The sequence below is a fragment of the Eumetopias jubatus genome, unplaced genomic scaffold (genome assembly GCF_037043125.1).
Source record: "Eumetopias jubatus isolate StellerSeaLion01/CBP00866 unplaced genomic scaffold, mEumJub1_p1.0 scaffold_3, whole genome shotgun sequence".
Taxonomy (NCBI): Eukaryota; Metazoa; Chordata; class Mammalia; order Carnivora; family Otariidae; genus Eumetopias; species Eumetopias jubatus.
Window position 1 is genome coordinate 77954468 of NW_028274809.1, and position 16555 is coordinate 77971022.

The 16555-nt window shown below is 43.9% G+C and overlaps 1 protein-coding gene across 1 annotated transcript in view; it reads left to right on the forward strand.

Moving 5' to 3' along the window:
- Positions 1-3572: 3572 nt before the first annotated feature.
- CACNB4 (calcium voltage-gated channel auxiliary subunit beta 4) overlaps positions 3573-16555 on the forward strand; it is a 236835-nt gene continuing 223852 nt past the window's right edge. The window contains exons 1-2 of the mRNA XM_088021703.1: positions 3573-3632; positions 4187-4270. Coding sequence (XP_087877829.1) covers positions 3573-3632; positions 4187-4270 — 144 coding nt within the window. The remainder of the gene's footprint in view (positions 3633-4186; positions 4271-16555) is intronic.

A 16555-nucleotide genomic window follows, 5' to 3' on the forward strand; every position in this document is an offset into this window, starting at 1 on the left:
GGGTGTGGGTAGGGGTGGGGTGGGGTAGGGGCAGAGGGAGAGGAAGAGAATCTTTTTTTAAAAAGATTTATTTATTTATTTGAAGGGGAGTGGGGCGGCGGGGGTGGGGGGAGAGGAGCAGAGGGGAAGGGAGAGAGGGAATCCCCAGCTGAGTGTAGAGGCCCATGCATGCTTTGATCCCACTACCCCAATATCATGACCTGAGCCAAAATCAAGAATCAGACGCTTAAATGACTAAGTCACCCGGGTGCCCCTCTTTGTCCATTTTTAAAATAGGATTTTTATTACTGAGTTGTAAGATTTCCTTATATATGTGTTATAGATAGGAGTCCTTTATCTGATATATGCTTTGCAAACATTTTCTCCCATTCTGTGGGTTGTCTTCACCTTCTTGATAGTGCCCTTTGAAGTACAAAAATTTTTAATTTTGGTGAAGTCCAATTTAATTTTTTCTTTTGTTGCTTGTACTTTTGGAGTCATATCTAAGAATCCACTGCCAAATCTGAGTCATGAAGACTTACCCTTATGTTTTCTTCCAATAGTTTTACATTTTTACCTCTTTCATATAGATCTTTGGTCCATTTTGAGTTAATTTTTGTATGTGGTATAAAGTAAGGGTCCAACGTCATTCTTTCAGGCCTGGTGCTGGGGGCAGGAACAATGGTGCACCTGTCTTTGTGTGACACACCCCCCCTTCAGGAGCTGAGTGCTTGGTAGGGAGGGACAGCATGCCAGGTCTCCAGGTTTGCCTCTGCGTGAGCAGTCAGGGCCCCAGTATTCTCAGCGGCTCTGTGCCAAAGGTAGAGCCTCCATCCCACAAGTGGGGGCTGGGCCAAAGAAGGGAGCCCACTCCTCTCTGCTGTATTTGATGGGAATTTAACCTCAGCAACAAGGATGTGAGGGCAGGATGATAAATGCTGATGTCCTGTCTCTCCGAGGAAGAGAACCCTCCCACTGGAGCTGATGGGAGAGGAAATGTTGTGTTCCAGGGTGCACCAGTGTGGAATGGAGTTTCTCTCTTGCTGAGCTGGATGGAAGCAGGGAAAGAGGGAGCAGGTCTTGGTTCATATACCACAGACTCTAACTTTTCTTTCTGAATTTTAGTGAATTTTCTTGAATAAATGTTTATTTGTTGTGTACCCTTAGGACCATTCCAGAGATTTAAATTAAGGAAAAATGACAATTTTTACCAGTTTTGCTGTAGGGTAGATGCAGAGAGCTCCTCACTGTCATGCTGCTGTAGATTCTTTTTTCATAATTTAAAGTCAGTGACTGTGGGCAGTGGAAAGCCAGAAAACTCAAATTTTGGTGCCCACATAATAACTCATTATATATATATATATATATATGATCTATCTATCTATATAAAATATCAGCTATTAAATGGCTCAGAACTAAAGATGGACTGAGTCGATGGTAACCAAAGCAAGGAGTTCTGCATTGGCAGACATACCACTACCCATAAACTTTAGGAAATATCTACTATATGTAAGGTATACAAATACAAGATAAAAAGCTAAACATCTATTTTGGAAATTAGGCGATTTTCATAAAAGACAACTAATAAACCAAGGCAGTCTACAGTAAATGCCCAGGGAATAAGGACTCCAGTTTTTCATAGGCATGAGAAACTCTCCAGGACTGGAGTGATCAGGGAGGGTTTTGGTGAAGGAAGCCTGGGCTGGGGTAGGTTTCGTGTGTGGCTGGGGTAGTTTTGGAGGAAAATGTAGGATTCCGCTGGGTGGGTGGGCTGGAGGTAGGACACATTCCAAGGCAGAAGTACTGAAGTGGGATTGTATTTGGTCTGTTTGAGCAATAATGAGTAGTCCTGACTGCTTGCTGGAAGGTTTGTATGAAGAGATTAAGAAATGAAGTGGTGACCAGAAAAGCAGGGGGGAGAAGTGGGGCTTGGTTGTTGAACCCTGTCTTGCAGGCTGCTGAGAGCAATGAGTGCTTTTTAGAGAAGAATGACTTTGGCAAAGAGATTTTAGGAAAATGACTTTGCCTGTAGTGTGTAGTTGGAACGAAGTGTGTGTGTGTGTGTGTGTGTGTGTGTGTGTGTGTGTGTGTGTGTGTGCAGGCGCATGCAGAGCCCCAAGGCAAGGAGACTAGTTATTGGACTGTACAAAGAAATGAAGGTCTGGATTAAGTGACGAAGGCGGGAATGGAAAGGAAGTGTTTGGTGGGTGGTGATAGAATCAGGACCTCAATAAGCAGCCAATTGTTAAAACAAACATGGCAGTTTCCATAAAAAATACTAGAATGTGAGGTGACGAGGGCTGATTTAGCAGTTTGAGATACTATGTATATTTTATTGATGGGTTTCTCATGCAGTTAACTATAGATAAACGGGTCTCTTTATTTTTGAATTCTCATATATTTTTCTTCCCTCTTCTTAATACTTCAAATTCCTCTTCTCCACAGTTTGCACTTAATTTGATTTCATTTTTTAAAGTTTTTTTTCTTTATTTATTTGACAGAGAGAGAGAGAGAACGCGACAACAGGAACACAAGCAGGGGAGTGGGAGAGGGAGAAGCAGGCTTCCCGCCGAGCAGGGAGCCCGATGCGGGACTCGATCCCAGGACGCTGGGATCACAACCCAAGTCGAAGGCAGACTCTCAACGACTGGGCCACCCAGGCGCCGTTTAATTTGATTTCAAATTAATCTCTTGTATGTGCAGGAGGAAACCAAGGGTTGCAACAATGGCACGGATTCTGTATGGTTTCAAGGATGAGTTTCCTCGCTTGAAATCAGCTATCCGCGTAGAAATGGGAGGCACGTGGCCAAGTCTTGCTTTTTAGCAGGTCGAACATGACCTTCAAAACTCCTTAGGACACGCTAATCTCCTGCGAGGCTGAATCAGACTCAGGCTGGCAGGGTCTCCCGCGGCCGCCTGCATGTGTATGGCTCGGGGTTGTGAAGCTATAGTTGACAAAACAATCCACAAAACCTCACGCCTTACCACAGTGGGCTGATGAGATGAGTGAAGTCGCGGAAAGAAGGTTCTGTTCTTGCCCTTTTAAAATTCCAGTGCACCAAACACACACGCGCTCGAGCACGCACACACACACACACACACGCGCGCCCGGTCGGCTCTTCCCACTCCCTGCCACACTGCACCGGCGTCCCTCCCCAAGTCCTGATTCATGAACCGTGCCACCTTTGTCTCATTTGAAACTGTGCAGACTATTTTAATCCTCCCACCCCCATCCCAGATTTCCCCCCTCCCTTCATCCTCTGGAAAGCTCTGATGTAAGGCGCTCGCTAGGTGGGGGGAGCGCTTCTCCCCACCGGCTCGGGTAGGCGAGATCCCCATGAGCCCCCTCCGCGGGACCTCCGTCTGCGGGGGCCGCTGCCCGTGACCCCGCTGCGGGCGCGGGGGTAGCGCCTAGGTCCCTTTAAGGTGCCGCGCTCCAAAGTGCGGGCAGGCAGCCGGGAGCCGGCGCGAATCCCGCAGCCCGCTGGAGAAGTCCTGCCGCCCTCCGCTCCTCCAGCTCGCGAGCCTCCGGGGGCCTGCCCGCCCTCCGCCCACCGCGCACCGCGCACCGACCAGCCATGCGACCGTGAACCATGTCCGCCTCTTACGCCAAAAACGGGCCGGCAGACGCGCCGCACTCCCCCACCTCTCAGGTACCACCCCCTCCTCCTCCTGCCCCCCCTCCCCCCAGCCCCGGCTGCCTGAGCGCGCCCCGCCTTCCTGCCCGCCACGCGGGGCCCCCAGTCCTGGGAGTCCGCCGCCCGGCGCTCCCACCCCTCCTCCGCGTCCCTCTCTCCTCCAGCTCCTCCTCCGTCTCCTCCTCCCCCTCCTCCTCCCCCTTCTCCTCCTCCCCCTCCTCCTCCTCCTCACCACCTCGTCGGTCTCAGCGCTCCCGCTCTGGAGCCCGCAGCCTTCCCCAACCGATGCCGGGGACTCGGACCCCGCGCCCCAAGAGTCTTTGTTAATGGATGTGGTGGGTGCTCGCGGGCTGCTTTTCCCGGGCATCTTTTCAACCGTCGAGGCTTGTGGTGGGTGGGTGAGTGGGTGGGGGCGGATGCTGTATGTGGGGACCGCGGAGGAGACTGGGGTGCGGGCTCTGGGAGACCCCCGGGAGCTGGTCCGGAGGCTGACTCTAGCCCGGGGTGGTCGCCCGGCTCCACGCTTCGGTCCTCACCGGCTTCTCTCTGGCCCCGTGTGTCGAGTCCAGGTGGCCCGAGGCACCACGACCCGGAGGAGCAGGTTGAAAAGATCCGATGGCAGCACCACTTCAACCAGCTTCATCCTCAGACAGGTAGGAGGCGGACTCGGGGAGGCGGCGGGGGGCGGGCGGCGGTGATGGGCAAGCTGGGGAGAAGGCCCGGTGCGGGGCGCGGGGGTCGGAGAGCCGAGCGCTGCCCCCACGAGCCGGAGCGGCGGGTCGCGTCTCTGCGCGCCTCTCTACGGCTGGGGCCCGGCGCTCCCTCTGCGTCCTTCTCCCGCAGCCCCTGCGCGCTGTCTTCGCGGCCAGGCGGCTCCGCGCCGCCCTAGAAGTTCGTGCGTGCGGACGCAAGTTGGTGGAGACCTGGTTTAGGGCAGGGATATTGAATTGAAGACTGAAAAGTATTTCTACTTGCACTTTCTGTGTGTGGAGAAACGTCTTCAAGTCGTGTACTTGACTTTGAGTAACCAGAGCCCATGGGGCACATGGTTTGATCTGGCTGAGAGTTCGTGGTCTCTGCTGTTTTGCCCTATTTCGAACACTCTTCTCCGTCTAGGTCTTGGGAGAGATCTGCGAGCTCTGGTCAAATGAAAGACACTTCGAACAGAAAGTTTGGTGTCACTTGGGACCTATTCTTTGGTTCGCTTAACTAGGGAAGGACTGCCCAGACCTGTTAAATCAAAATAAGCCAAGGCCGGCACTCAGTCCCGGGGTCTGGGTGGTACTACACTTAGTGTTTGTTTTCTTCGTGGTTGTTTCCTTCTGTGTGGTTCTAGTGAGTGTTCTGTGTGCTAAAGATCGCCGGTTACACTGAATGCTTAGATCTCTTTCACCTTGACATAGGAAATTGGTCCTTAATTTTTGTACTGCCCATGTGCTGTAAATGAAACCATCTCTACATAGCTGCTGGGTGCTCGCGAGATCATGCAAAAGTGAATCACCTTTATCTTTCTTTGGAACAGAAAAACTGTGGAGGTGTGTGCTTTCCGGGTGACTTGGGAATACTTTGGTCGTCGCCCCAAGACGCTTTTATCCCAGGCTCTGCTGTGGGTTGCTGGAGTGACCTTGGGAAGTTCTTTTCCCTCTAGGTCACTTAGAGCATTGTGTAATGTGTTTTTAACCAATGATGGCAGCTGCGGTGTGTTTCCTTAGTGATTATCATCAGTTTAAACAGATTATCCACGACAAATAGGTTTTAGATTCAAAATTGGACTCAGACTTCTTCTAAAGGGTTCATAAAACATATTTAGATAATATTTATTATGCAGATATTCATTTTCTGCAAACAAATTATTACTACTACTGTTTAATTCAGTGAACACCACGCATTTGCATTATTAATATAAATATATTTTAGATCCTGAATTCATTCTAAAATTTCATTCTATCCCCTTTGCAATGCTTGCTTGGGTCATTTGTGTATTTGATAAAGCAAAGACATTCTTCACCTTTAAAAAATTTTTGACTTATGTGACTGAGATCTTGTTGATGTTTATTTTGTAGGTGCCTATTTTTGGTAGTGTTTTTTTGTTGCAGATTCTTAGAAATACTAATTATACAGCAGTGTATTCCGTGAACTGTTTGACTAAAACTTTTGAGCTCATCTACACTATCACTTCACTAATGCTTTACTCTTCCAGCCACAAATGAAACAATCTATATTTTTCTAATATTCTTAGTCTTTCCTCAATTTACTCCAATAAATGATTGAGATTAATCCATTTATAAGTTCTTGTTAAGTGTGTTGCTATGTATTGTCTTAAAAATGTAAAATATTGCATGCTAGTAATTTTGGGAGTAATTTAAATGACGCAGATTTTTATTTTTTAAGATTTTATTTATTTGATAGAGAGCACAAGCAGAGGGAGCTGCAGGCAGAGGGAGATGCAGCCTCCTCCCTGAGCAGGGAGCCGGATGTGGGGCTCAATTCTAGGACCCTGGGATCATGACTCGATCCAAAGGCAGACAATCCAAAGGCAGACGCGTAACCGGCTTAACTGACTGAGCCACCCAGGCACCCCAAACAATGCACATTTTTAGAACAAATATATTTCATTAGTTTTTCTGAAATTGGGATTTGTTGATTTAATAAAATGGTCTAATTTAAATTTAGGAGTTAGGTGTAATTGCATTATATACACAATCTTCCTATTTTTTCTGTGCAAAAATAATAGATAATTTTTGTGAGCACTTACAGCTCAGTAAGTATCTTACACATGATCTTGTTTAAATGGCATAATATAGACTTCTATAATGGCTACAATAAAAATAACTGAGGGATTTTTGTTTCTTTGACAAGAGATGAAAAGTTACTGCAAATGGAATTTAACAGTATTTTTTGAACTAAAATTGAAAAGTTTTCACCTGAGTGCCAAAAAAATATTTTTTAAGAAGCACAACAGCTGCTTATGTTATTAGAGCCTCATTATTTGTAGAATGACCAGTGATTTATTGTTTTTGAATTCTTGATACATTAGAGGGATGGAATTTCTTGGTGATATTTCATAGTCTGTGTGGTGCGTTCACACATGATGAAGATAGTGGGAATGCCAGCAAAATAGTGCTGCTCATTTCTGGTGTCATATTATTTACAAAATTAGGGAGGGAAAGTGTTCCCCCCACAAAAAAATGATATGTCAAATCAGATGTGTCAGACAGGGCTGGTGGTGAAGAACAGAGGACAGTTGGCAAACTCACCTAGTAAAACTGTTCATTCTTTAAGCTGGTAAAAAGTTTTAGTGTTCGTGTGTGTGCACATGTGAGTTGGCCTGAAAACAAGCAAATTGAGAAAGAGAGCCTGCCTCTACTCTGTGGACTGCTCACAAAGTCCTTCAGGCATCTTTTACCTTGTTTTGTGGGCTCCTCGACTGCTGGCCTCCATAATCTAGGAGGGATGGAGATTTTGGAATGAATCCAGGGAACAGCTAAATGGTTTCTTTGAGGGAAGGTGAGAAGATGAAGTGTTTTGCCACTGTAAGAAGAGAGAGCTGGGTGACCCAGTGATGATCTTCAAAGTGTACACAGAGGCATTCTTTGGAAATGTGATGGACTGTTCTCCGTCTTCACTGAGGATGAAACTCAAGAATTGCTACAACAGAAAAGGAATGATGTTTTACAGGAAGACTTTCTTAAGAATGTTGCTGTTATTGGAATGGCTTTGCAAATGAGCCTGTAGAATTTTTTCCTAGGAGATCACTTCTGACAGACATTTGTGAGTAGGTTTATTAGTGTTTTATTTATTTATTTATTTATTTTTTTAAAAAGATTTTATTTATTTGAGAGAGAGAGTGAGCAAGAGAGAGAGAGAGAGTGTGTGTGTGTGTGCGCACACAAGCAGGGGCAGAGGGAGAAGCAGACTCGGGGCTCGATCCCAGAGGACCCTAGGATCCTGACCTGAGCCGAAGGCATATGCTTAACCAACTGAGCCACCCCGGGGCCCCTACTTATTCATGTTTTAAAACTTTAGGAAACACTTATTAAACATTTGCTGTGTGCCCAGCACTGTGCTAGATACTATGAAAGAGGAATGAAAAGATGAATGAGACAGAGCTCCTGAACCCAAAGGATTTTGTAATCTACTTAAGGAGACATAGGTGTATACACATAATATAGTGAAGTGTAGCAAGGAATGAGGGTGTGGGCAAAATGCCTGTGTGCACTAAATATTGAAATACTCTGGGTGTCATTGCACATAGAGTTTGTGTGATGGAGTCCTCCAGGTTAGTCCCATTTTTCTCCCAACTGCGGTTCAAAGAGAAAATTTGATCAGAGTATGATTGGTCTGTTGACCTCTCCTTGTTAAGGCTGCCCTTATGAGGACTGCAAGTCTTACAAAGCCTGACCTCTACTAGTTTCCAGCCTCATCTTTAACCATGATCTTTTAGCTTTGGATGTAGATCTTGAACACACCATCTTTCCTTCTGCCATAGGCTCTTTGGATATGCTGAACCTTCTGTGTGGAGGGCTCTTGTTCTCTCTTCTGCCTACTTAACTTGTAATCTTCCTTGAGACCTAAGTTTCATCTTTACTTTTTTTTAAAGATTTTTTTATTTTTAAGTAATCTCTATGCTCCAGGTGAGGCTTGAACTCACAACTCCGAGATCAAGAGTTGCATGCTCCACCAACTAAGCCTGCCAGGCACCCCTAGTCTTCACTTACTTTTCTCATCTCTCTGATGACATCAGTTCCTTAACCACCTACCTCATTCCAGAGTGCATTTTGCCAGTTCTCAATAATTAGATTTCTCTGTTAATATCTGTCCCCTCATCCAGATAATAAACAGGGACAGGTCTGCATTTGGTCTCCTTTGTATCTTCAGAATTTAGCATAGTAGTTGTTTAATAAATATTTATTTGAATGAATGAAGGAGCGGATGGATGGAGGACTAGCTTGATATATTTTAGGCATGGGGTTCTGCTCTAATATCAAACTCTGTGTTTAATGGGGAGAAATTGCCTCCTAACAAAACTTCCCCAAATTTAGCAGCTTAAAGCAAAAATAATGTTTTTTTTTTTTTAGTTTCAGTGTGCTGACCAGTGTGTGGTGTTATCTGGGCACTGGCATGGCTGAAAGATCTAAAATAGCCTTACACATGTGGTTGGCAGTTGCTGCTGGCTGCTGGCTGAGAACTCGACTAGAGCTTTTGGCAGGAGGCTCAGTCTTCCTCCACCTGGGCTCCCAGCATGGTTGCTTGAACTTCCTTACAACATGGTGGCTGGGTTCCAAGAAGGGGCATCCCAAGAAGTAAAGCTGCAGATTTTGTAAAACCTACTGTTAAAAGCTACATGACATTGCTTCTGTTATAGTCTCTAAATCAAAACGAAGGGCTAACTCAGTTTCAAAGGGAGAAGAAATAGACTCTCTTTTGATGGGGTTTAGCAAGGTCACCTTACAAAAGAGCATATTATTATTGCAGCCATCTTTGGAGCCATCTACTTAAGATCACAGAACCTTGGGCTTTTTTTAAGTATGCTAATCAAATCATCGTGATCATAATTCAGTAAACCCACACTGTATTTAGAGATTGAAAACATATTTAGTTACTACGTTGACACTATAATAAAACAAACTGGCAAAAAATTCTTTGGGTTATAATTTGGAGATACATTTCTCCAATAAAATGCAGATTCATCAACAGAAGGTGTATGCTTTGTGCATAGCTCTAAGAATAATCAAATGCCTAGAGGCGTGTATATATGCAAAATTCATCCATAAACTTAGAATCACAAAATTTTAGAACAGGAAGACATTGCAGAGGGAAAATACTTCAGTTCTTCATTTTCAGATGAATGAGAAGACCCAAGGACATAAAGGCTGCACCATCACATCAAGTAGTAATAGAACTGAGACAGGGGACCTTACTCAGATTCTCCATCTTTTTCCATCACAACACATTTCATCCCTGAAAAATCAGGACAGACATACAAACAGAAATGTGGACACATGAAAGGACATATGGAGCTTATTCCTCTTAGATCCTAGAAATATTCTTTTTTTTTTTTTAAGAGGGAGGGAGAGTGCATAGTAGGGAGGGGCAAATGGAGAAGGAGAGAGAGGATCCCAAGTAGGCTCCATGCTCACTGCAGAGCCTGATGCAGGGCTCAGTGTCTTGACCCTGAGATCACAGCCCCAGCTGAAATCAAGAGTTTATCCCGTAACTGACAGAGCCAACCAGGTGCCCCTGGTCCTGGAAATATTCTTAACTTATATGGTTACTGTGAAGAACAAAGCAACAACCGGAGAATCTTGAGACTGTAGTTTTTTTCCCTAATTTTACCAGGAGATGGAGTTTTTGTTTGCATGGGTTCATGTAAGTTTGTTTGTTTAGTAGTCATTGTATTAGCCAGAGTCTAACAGGAAACAAAACTACTTGCGATTTTACAATTGAGGGACTTGAATGTAGAGGCATGGTGAAACAGGTGATGGGAGAGGTTGGACGCTAACCTTTTGGGTTAGTGACAGCAGGAAGCCACTGTGACCTCTGGGCCAGGAGGGCAAGGAAACTGTTCCTGGAGCCCAAGGGCCAGAGTCACCTGGTAGATGCGGGAGCCCCTGGTGTATTGTTTTGTGGGAGCTAGAAACACAGAGGACATCACCTCACACTTGTTAGGATGGCTACAATAAAAACACAAAAAATAACAAGTGTTGGCGAGGATGTAGAGAAAAGGGCACCCTGGTGCACTGTTGGTGGGAGTGTAAATTGGTGCAGCCACTGTGGAAAACAGCGTAGAGATTCCTCAAAAAATTAAAAAGAGAATTACCGTATGATTTAGCAATCCCACTTCTGGGTATTTATTTGAAGAAAATGAAAACACAAACTTGAAAAGATATATGCACCCCATGTTCATTGCAGCCAATGTTTACAATGGCCAGGGCATGGAAAGAACCTAAGTGTTCATCGATGGATGAGTGCATAAAGAAGTTATGGAGTGTGTGTATATAGAAATATATGTGTGTGTGTGTAACTCAGCCGTAAAAAGAATGAAATCTTGCTATTTGTGATAACATAGATGGACCTTTAAAAGCATTATGCTAAGTGACATAAATCAAATAATAAGACAAATACCATATGATCTCACCTGTATGTGGAATCTAAAAAGCCTCCCCAAACCAAAAAACAAAAGCTGAGCTTATAGAGAGAGAGAACAGATTAATGGTTGCCAGAGGCAGGGGTGGGGGGAAGAGGTGAAATGGGTAAAGGGGTCAAAGGTACAAGCTTTCAATTATAAAATAAGTAAGTAATGGTGGGTGTAATCTATAGCATGGTGACTATAGTTAATAATATATTGCATATTTGAAAGTTGCTTAGAGACTAGATCTTGAAAGTTCTCATCAAAAGAAAAAATGTGTAACTACATATGGTGATGGATGTTAATTAGACTTGTGATATTTTGCAATATACAGAAATATTGAATCATTACGTTGTACACCCAAAACGAATATAATGTTCTTTGTCAATTATACCTCAATTAAAAAAAGAGAGAGAGAGGCACACACACAGAGGATATATAGCTTCTACTAAAGAAGCCACTTGAGGGCAGAGAATGGGAAGGAATACTCTGCCCCCACCCCCGCCCCCTCCCAGCCAGCCCTCAGTCTCCTGATGCACCTCCCCTTGGCTAAGCCCAGCTGGAAACCGGCTGACTGGGAGCCTGGGAAGCAGCCTGCAGACCCTTGGCCCTCTTGAGATAGAAAGGAGCACAGAGAGAGGGGAGAATGAATCTGAGGGAAATGGGACAGGACCAGCACAACCATTATTATATTGTAACTGCACGGAAGACAATAATGATTTGTGTTCATTAACGAAATTGGAAGTTTACTTGCTCTGTAAGTAAACTTCCTGGCTAAGTGGGATAATACAGTTACAGTGAACCTGAGGGAAATTTCACACCTATTTCCTGTGTGAATTTTATCTGGAATGCATCTTCCCAAATTGAGACCAAGAAAGAACTCTGCCTCTCGTGGCCAACTGCTCTGTTCTCGCTCTTGGGCTTGAATACATGGAACTGAATTTACCATGCTCCTTATTGAGAAATCCAGTTCCTGGGCAGCTAACCTGTGAACCAGTCACTTGTGCTTTTCTCCAAGTCCCTGTTCTTGGCACACAGAGTTCCCTAAAGTCTCATTTTTATAGAATAAAGAACTATTTATCCTTCAGTTTAGGATGGTGAGATTTTTTTTTAATTGAAACTTAGATGAATTTTGATTGAAATTTTAATCTTTCTAGAAAGTTATAGGATGCTGTGTGGACACTTAAGCTGAAAAAGACCTTGGTTTTTTGTGGCCCTCTCTCTTTAATGACTCTGCTGCCTCCCCAGACAGTGTCGTCCTCGGGTGTTAAGGAGCAGAGACTGCTTGTTCATTCATCAAGGGAAAAAGTAAGGGTGGGACTAAAGAGAATGTGGTTGAGTCAAACCATGTGGTGTAGCTCAATGTAGAAACCAGTCCCTCTGCTTCTGGTGAGTCTACTAGCTCAGTTGGGGTAGCTGAGCCCAGCCAATCTAGTTCTGACCCATCTTTTCTGGCTGATGTTGTAGCATTAGCCAAACTCCTGATTTTCTTCCTAGTTTGGCCATTTCTTGGTCTCATTTCTGCAGCTCAGACTCCAAGAAAGCATCAGCCCTAACCAGGGAGAGCAGGCTTGCAGTTCACTCAGACTCACTGAAGGCTCTGGGAAATATCTGCAGGCATGTGCGCAGAGGGGTATGCAGGCCCCATTCTGCTGTCCGGCCTCTGCATGCTTTGTTTTAGGCAACACTTTGGAGCGGAATGTTTCCTAGAACAGTGCCATCCTCTCTGTTGCTCGCTCTTTGCTGGAGCTTCCTTCCCAGCAGGAGTATGTGCCTTGAGAATGGGTTACAGGCCTCAGCAACATGGATCCTCTTGAGTTTGTCCTTCTGCAGGGTGTGCCTGAGACAGGCCCTGGACCTTTGAACCCAGGGTGTTGCACCATTATTTCCTCTGTGGGGCCGTGCGGAGCATTTCCTTCACCCTCCCCAATCACACACTGTCTTTATAGTGCTTCTCCAGGTTAGAAGACAGCAAATTGCTGAGTCTCGAGAAGAGCTAGGCTGTTACCCACAAAGAACCCCTATAGAAACACATTCTGATCCAAACAGCTGGTACTGCCCTGCTTCACGCAGTTGTATGTCCTTGTACTTTGTGACCCAGAAGAACGCTGATGTAGAATACAACACCCTTCGTTCTAGAAGAGTTGTTACGAACTTGACTACGGAGCAACACATCAGCAATTGTACGTGGCTTTAACCATGTAAACTGGGGCAGGCAGTGGGGGTAGGACTAGAGCTAGAAGCCGAAATTAATGCAAAGACTAAATTATTCAACTTTAAGGGAAGAGTTTTAGGGCTTTCAGGTAACAATAATGATAAGCTGTGTTATATGGCAACCTGCTTTCGGAACCAGAGAAGGCTGATGTTTCATGAACACCTGGCTGGAATATAGAGCTGGCTTTGAAACTCCTTGAAGATAGCTCTCATTTTCACCGGAGTAAATGCGCCCATCTGCAAACTTTCCTATTTTCTTGAGCATGTCCTTTCTTATTACACACATGCACAGAGCAGAGGTGATTCCTTGACTCTGAAGGGATGTCCTTCAGCATTTGTGCTTTATGTCTTGAAAGCTTCTGTGACATCTCCCGAATCTCTCTGATCATTTCACTGTAATCATTTGGATGGCAAACCGGGCCTATCTTATTTCTCATTTTATATTCTTTGTTGGTGGAGGCATCTTTCTCCAGGGCTGCCGTTTAATTTAATAGCTGTGGCAGTAGTCTTTGTTTTGAGAGAAGTATTTTGTAAACATAAACCTAAAAAGAATCTGCATTTTTCTGGGTCATCAAAATCACTAGAAATGGTGACTTTTTGTAGTGTTCACTATATTATATTGTAATACCAATTTTAAACTCCTTAGGAAAACTCTTTTGCAATTTCTTTTTTAGTGTTGGAAAGACTAGCAGTCATGGAAATGCATAGTAACTTCTTCTGTAGATGAATTTATCATACCCTTCTATTCTCCTCTCGAATGGCCCAGTGCTGGGTGTCAAGAACTCAACATGCTGATTATGTTTCCCATTCAAGCAGGTGGGTAAAGTGGTCACTGTTAGGGTTAGAATGTCCAAAGACATGACTTTCTTATTTGGCCTCTGTGTGTGTGTGTGTGTGTGTGTGTGTGTGTGTGTGTGTGTGTGTGTGTGTGACGGAGAGGTGAGGCTGTACTCTGTTATCATCATCATCTCATTTTAGAACATTTTCATCACCCCCAAAAGAAACCTTGTACTCATTATCATTCTCCACACTGCTCCCCACCCCTAAGCTAATCTAGTCTGTATGTCTGTAGATTTGCCTATTCTGGACATTTCATATAACTGGAATCATACAATAAAATGTGATCTTTTGTGACTGGCTTCAGTTTTTTTTCATTAACATATTCTCTACACCAGCCTGAGGGTTTCAAGTTGTAGCCCCCGGTCCAAATGTGCAGATGTTGGCCCCTGTGTGTATAGGGACTTGCCTTTCCTTAACTCTGTGTTCCAGAGAGCTTTGCAAGTCATGGCATTGAATAGGGTAGATCATATTTATATTCTTTGTAGAGCTACAGTCTCAGGTCATAAAGCTGAATTTTGTGGGGAGTAAAACTATTTGACCCGCGTAGAAATCAAATCCCTTATCTTGGCCTCCTTGTCATCAGGATTGAACAAAACTGAGTGACTCTCATCTATAGAAGGGGATTTATATAATAGGATAAGATCACTGGGATTAAAAAAGTGAGCAATAAGAGTAGTTATTGCCATCATTTTCAATAATTTTTCATGATAGAAATATCTTGGAGGGGGATGGGTTAGCCTGGTGATGGGTATTAAAGAGGGCATGTTCTGCGTGGAGCACTGGGTGTTATATGCAAACAATGAATCATGGAACACTACATCAAAAACCAATGATGGAATGTATGGTGATTAACATAACAATAAAAAATTTAAAGAAAAAAAGGAAAAAATGTCTTGGATACTTATAATCCAAAATACCTCTAAATTTTATCTAGATGTTTATAATAACTCAGCTTTGGTAATTATAATTTTTTTTCCTTGGGAGATACAATTAAGGAGAAAGCAGAGTGCTCGAGTCCCAAGTTAAGTACAATATTTATGGGAATTATTGGGTATATAAAACTGTACTCTCTATGTGGCAGGTGCTGCTCAATTATATTTGAGCACTTCCCTGGGGGACAAAAGTCAATTATCAACACAGTTGTGTGGGAGAGAAATAGGTCAGCTGCAAATATTCTCTGCTAATTTCAGAAAGCTTGAGGGGTGCTTTAGTTTGGGGGATATTTTTTATTCTTTCGGTCTCCGTGCTGTAGGGAGAACTTCTGGTAGGAAAGGCTCAGTTTTTCATCTGGTATTGGTTGTCATATTCATTTACTCTAACATAAATATTTCTTTTGATCCTATAAAATGAAATTAAACCAAGTAATATCAATAAAAATGATGTCAAATACACATTATAAGAGTAATTGTACCATGGGTGTTATTATTACTATTGCTGTTTCTACATTAGTAGAGATCTTCAGGGTTTAAACTAACCCAATAAAATGCAAATTTTGTATTTCCAAGTATTTTGTTTACTATTTATACATAAGAAGAGTAAAAAGTGTTAATTGTAAAAAAAAAAAAAAGAACATTGGGTTTTTAAAAAAGTTATGTTTATTTTTTTTATTGTGGTAAAATATACATAACAGGAAATTTACCCTTTTAGCCAGTCTTAAGTGTATAATTCAGTGGCATTAAGCACATTCACTAGTGTTACTTTTTTTAGTGGACGCGCAGGTTATTTAAAAAGCATAAGCAGGCAAAACCTAAATATGTCCAACTTATAAATATGCTAAAATCATCCACCTGGATAGGCCTCCCACCATGACTGTGGCCCTTGTTTAAAGCACGGGCAGCAGCAGAAAACAGCCCTTGGTGTTTCATGGAACTGTGGCTCCTGCAGTTGAGAAGAACCAGGAAGCAGCCATCCAGAGGCAGGAGTGGCCTGGAAACTTCCCTGGGCCCTCAGGTGGGCTTGGGGAGCCGGCGGGGGACGGGACAGGGAGCCTGTGCAGGGTGGGAGGGTGGGTGAATGGTGGGATCAAACTTGATCCATTTTAAGCTTTCTTCTGGAACTTTATCTGTTAGGACTCTTTTGCCCCAGAATACCTGTTTTAACACGCCCGAAGGCTTTTGGCACTTCTTCCTCCACTGTCTGAGGTCCAAGCAGTTTCAAATGATTTGGGTTAACGAGCAGCCTATTTGAAAAATATGCTTGTTCCCAGGAGTCTTCAGGGGCTGTAGTCATTCATACAGTATTGTAGCTTGACTTAACTGTTTACAAATAGGCTCATCTTCCCATCCTTTAAAGGTGCACCACAACAAAGCAGATGTGCTCCCCAACAAAGACCTCAGGCTCCCTGAGTCTGTCCTTTCTCACCGTTTCCCCCACTTTCCCATCTAAACTTATCACTTCTGCCCTTGCTACTAGCACACATACCCAGACTTAGACTCAAACCGTGCTTTCTCCCTACCACCCACTCAGTCACTCCATTCCTTCTTGAGGACGGTCTCACCATTTTCACATGATGACAATCTTTCTGTCAAACCCTTGTAGAACCTTTGCCTACAAAGCTCTGCAATATGGCTCCAGATCGCCTTCTCCGGCATTCTTATTTATTTATTTATTTATTTATTTAGATTTTACTTATTTGTTTGAGAGAGAGGGAGAGAGAGTGCAAGCAGGGAAAGGGGCAGAGGTGTGGAGAGAGAGAGAATCTTAAGCATACAGCCTGCTGAGCGTGGAGCCTGATGTAGGGTTCCATCTCACGACC